General features: G+C 37.1%; 1 protein-coding gene across 1 annotated transcript; it reads right to left on the minus strand.

The window, feature by feature from the left end:
• Positions 1-451: 451 nt before the first annotated feature.
• LOC131425557 (26S proteasome regulatory subunit 8) lies at positions 452-1975 on the minus strand. Its single transcript, XM_058587530.1, has 3 exons — positions 1838-1975; positions 1093-1781; positions 452-1031 (listed from the first exon to the last, which is right to left on the minus strand). The coding sequence occupies exons 1-3, from the start codon at positions 1853-1855 to the stop codon at positions 527-529; spliced, it is 1212 nt and encodes a 403-aa protein (XP_058443513.1). The 5' UTR covers positions 1856-1975; the 3' UTR covers positions 452-526.
• Between the last annotated feature and the right edge of the window lie 1547 nt (positions 1976-3522).

The raw sequence follows: 3522 nt of genomic DNA on the forward strand, positions 1-3522 counted from the left end.
CACAAATGAACTGATGAATGAATGAAGTTCATCTTTGACAGTTGCCGTGTACTTGTTTTGTTTTGCAACTGCAAGTTAAAATTGAAAAAAATGACGAAAAAGTGCCTGTTAAAAACGTATTTCACAGTGAAAATAACTAAAAAGATTGCCCTGCATGTGTTTCCAGCATCAAGGAGCGATATATGTATGCATCTGTTGAGTGTGAGCAATTTTTACATTCGAACGATGAACTTCTGATGAACTTTTAAACTGTAAACAAGTACACGTCGACTGTCAAAAAAAGTTCATTCTGTTCATTTTTGTGAGGTTATGTCATGTTCGTGCAAAACCTAATATAGGCGAAATTATTGGTCATCACCCTATGATAAAACGACATGAATAGATGAATTTAAACAATCGCACAATGGAAGTAGCGAATGTGAACTGTTTTCTAATAAAGAAACGCTTCAAATTCAATTTGTTATTTATTAGGTAGCAAGCTTAATTTACTCATAAGAAAAATGATACTCTGTGAAATTTCTCCGATCTATTTCCAAAGTTTCTTGATAGACATATTCTTCTCGGAGTCCTTCTGCATGACCTTTGCGACTGCCATTTCGAAGTCCTCCTGAGTGACGTGAACTCGGCGCTCTCGCAAAGCATACATGCCAGCTTCCGTGCACACGCCCTTCACCTCGGCCCCGGAAGCACCAGGCATCAGCTCGGCAATCTTGCGCAAATTGATACCGCGTGTCAGATTCATCTTACGCGAATGAATTTTCAGAATGTCCAAGCGGGCTTCCTCATTCGGTGGGGGGAATTCAATTTTACGATCGATGCGACCAGGACGCAACAGTGCCGGATCCAGGATATCAATTCGGTTGGTTGCCATAATAACTTTAATGTTCTTCGTCGCTTCAAATCCATCCAGCTGATTAAGTAATTCCAACATAGTTCTTTGGACCTCGGAATCACCACCACTGCCGCTTTCAATACGAGACGAACCGATGGAATCAATTTCATCCATGAATATGATAGACGGAGCGTGTTCTCTGTAACAAAATAAAAAGTGCGGTAATAACGACACATCGATTTCGTATCAATTACTAGTACCTAGCCATAACGAAAAGTTCTCGCACCATTCGGGAACCTTCGCCAATGAATTTCTGCACAAGTTCTGAACCGGACACACGAATAAACGTACATTCAGTATGGTGAGCGACAGCTCTGGCTAGCAAAGTCTTTCCGGTTCCTGGAGGTCCATACAAAAGCACTCCTTTTGGCTGGGCAATGCCGAGAGCATCGAACAGCTCCGGATGCTTAACTGGTAGCTCAATTACTTCCTTGATTTCTTTAATTTGTTTGTCTAATCCACCAACCATTTCGTAAGTTGAATCCGGTACCTTTTCGACCATCATAAGCGACACTAGCGGGTCGACCTTGTTCGGCAGAATTTTGTGCAGCGTGTAGCTTTCGTTACGCAGTGCAACACGGCAGTTCGGTGTGACATCATTTATGTCGATGTTTTTATCGATGTCCACTACAAACTTTCCCTCAGGATGAACTTTAACCAGAACCTTCTTTTTATCCATCGGTTTTACGACTTCTCCTACGTAGCTTCCCTGCTCCTGCAGTAGTTGCAATTCTTCTCGGAGCATCCGAACCTTGGCATTCAGCTCATTTCTTTGAGCTTGTAAACGACGCAAATTTTGGTTCTTCTCGGTGACAATGAGCTGCAGCTCTTCAATCTTTTGGATATAATAAGACCGGAAACCTTCCCCTTTGGGAGGATCCACTTCCATCTGAATTACACGATAAAATAAACTAATAAAAAATAGTGTCCATATATTTTGCTTACCTTGGAAGCCTGAGTCATCCTGTTATACTTTTATTTAAGTTTTTCGGCACAATTATAGTTCAAATACAGTGAATCAATTTTATGCAAGCTCATCGGAAGAGCTACAGACAATAAGCAAGCAATGAAGGCTGTTAAATGTCAAAAAGTAACAACTGACAATCATTTCGTTTTGTACAGTTGGTACGACAGTAAATGTCACTCGGGCTGCGCCAGAGATGCCAAATTTAAAGACAGGTCAATTCTGTATAAAATGTTCAAAACGACGAATGTAACAATGAGAGATTCTCTTTGTTTACTTTATCTTTCGATTATTGCGAAATATTCCTGCTTTTTTCGAGAATTTCTTCAATGCAGATTGAAAGATGATGATAAATTATAATATCGAGATCGTGACTGTCATGTCTGGAAATTCGTTTGTGATTTATCGTTTTACAAGGCTTTATTGTGGTATGTGAATTATTCGATCGTTCTACGACATATCTCGGTTGATTTTTCATTAGGGCGTATAAGCAAGTGACAGCTTCTCCTTAATCACTCTCTCTTTCGTTTATTGTGATGTGTTTAAAAATATTTTCTTTGATTTCACTACTCTGTTTGAAAGTCGGAAGTTTCGGTTATCATTTTATGCAAAGAGTTTAGTGATAATCGTGGAAATCGCTTGGTAATTGATAAAAGAGAAAGTAAACAAAGAGAATCTGTCACTTGCTTATACGCCCTAATGAAAAATCAACCGAGATATGGGCTAACTGAAAATGAGAGCCTTTCTTCGCTGCTTCTTTCGGTGCTTACGGAGCCATAATGCTGATTTCTTGAAAGTTATGGTAGTTCGCAAAAGAAAAAGTAAATGAAAAGAATAAGTCATTTGCAGCTAGGCCCTTTTGTCGTGGGACTATCGAATTGGAAATTTCTAAAGCTAAAAAAAGTATGTTGAAGACATTTGAAAACATACATGAATCGAAATAAAAGTGTTTCCAAAAAAGAAGTTGGAAACAAGTTTGAAAGAAATAATTATAACAAAGACACATATTTTTCCAAACAATAACGTAATTTGAAATAACTGATCATTTTAAGCATTTAAGAGCAAATTCATCAGCTGCAAGATTCATATCCTAAGTAACATTATTAATATTAATAAATACTTGTAGTTGTCTTCAATGCTACATAATAAATCTTGCAATAAAACTTTAAACTCCATGAAAGCCTACTGAAAAACTCTATAAGAGCATGTTCCTGCCAAGTGGACCATTCTTCATAAGGTTTATAAATCAAAATGAAGAATCAGCATAAACCTGCTTTAAAACTCCAAGTTCAAGAAAATTTTGAAACCAGCTTTACGATCAACATTAAATTTATTTGGATGGAATGAATTCCGCTATGAATAAACTGACGTTTTGATAATATTTTTCTTGACTATGCGTGTGTCATGTCTACTTTGAATGCAATCAGTAAGAATATATTAGATTTTATTACGAGTTTGAGCTGTTTCCGAACGTAAAAACTTCATGCGCTTTTATTTTTATCGTGAATGTAAGGATAAAAATAAGAATTATAACTAATCGCCTTTAAATAAATGCGGTTTTTGCGAAAGTTTTCATGGTTTATGAAAAATATTTTTCGTGATTCATCGTCATTTTTGTATAAAACTATTTTGTGGCGTTAAAACTTGTGCATACATTCTGAAAACG

This window comes from Malaya genurostris, chromosome 1, assembly GCF_030247185.1.
Source record: "Malaya genurostris strain Urasoe2022 chromosome 1, Malgen_1.1, whole genome shotgun sequence".
Classification (NCBI taxonomy): Eukaryota; Metazoa; Arthropoda; class Insecta; order Diptera; family Culicidae; genus Malaya; species Malaya genurostris.

Coding starts and splice junctions, on each gene's coding strand:
- LOC131425557 (XM_058587530.1), bottom strand. Junction 1,032..1,092: donor GAACTTTTCGTTATGGCTAG/GTACTAGTAATT, acceptor ATTTTGTTACAG/AGAACACGCTCCGTCTATCA.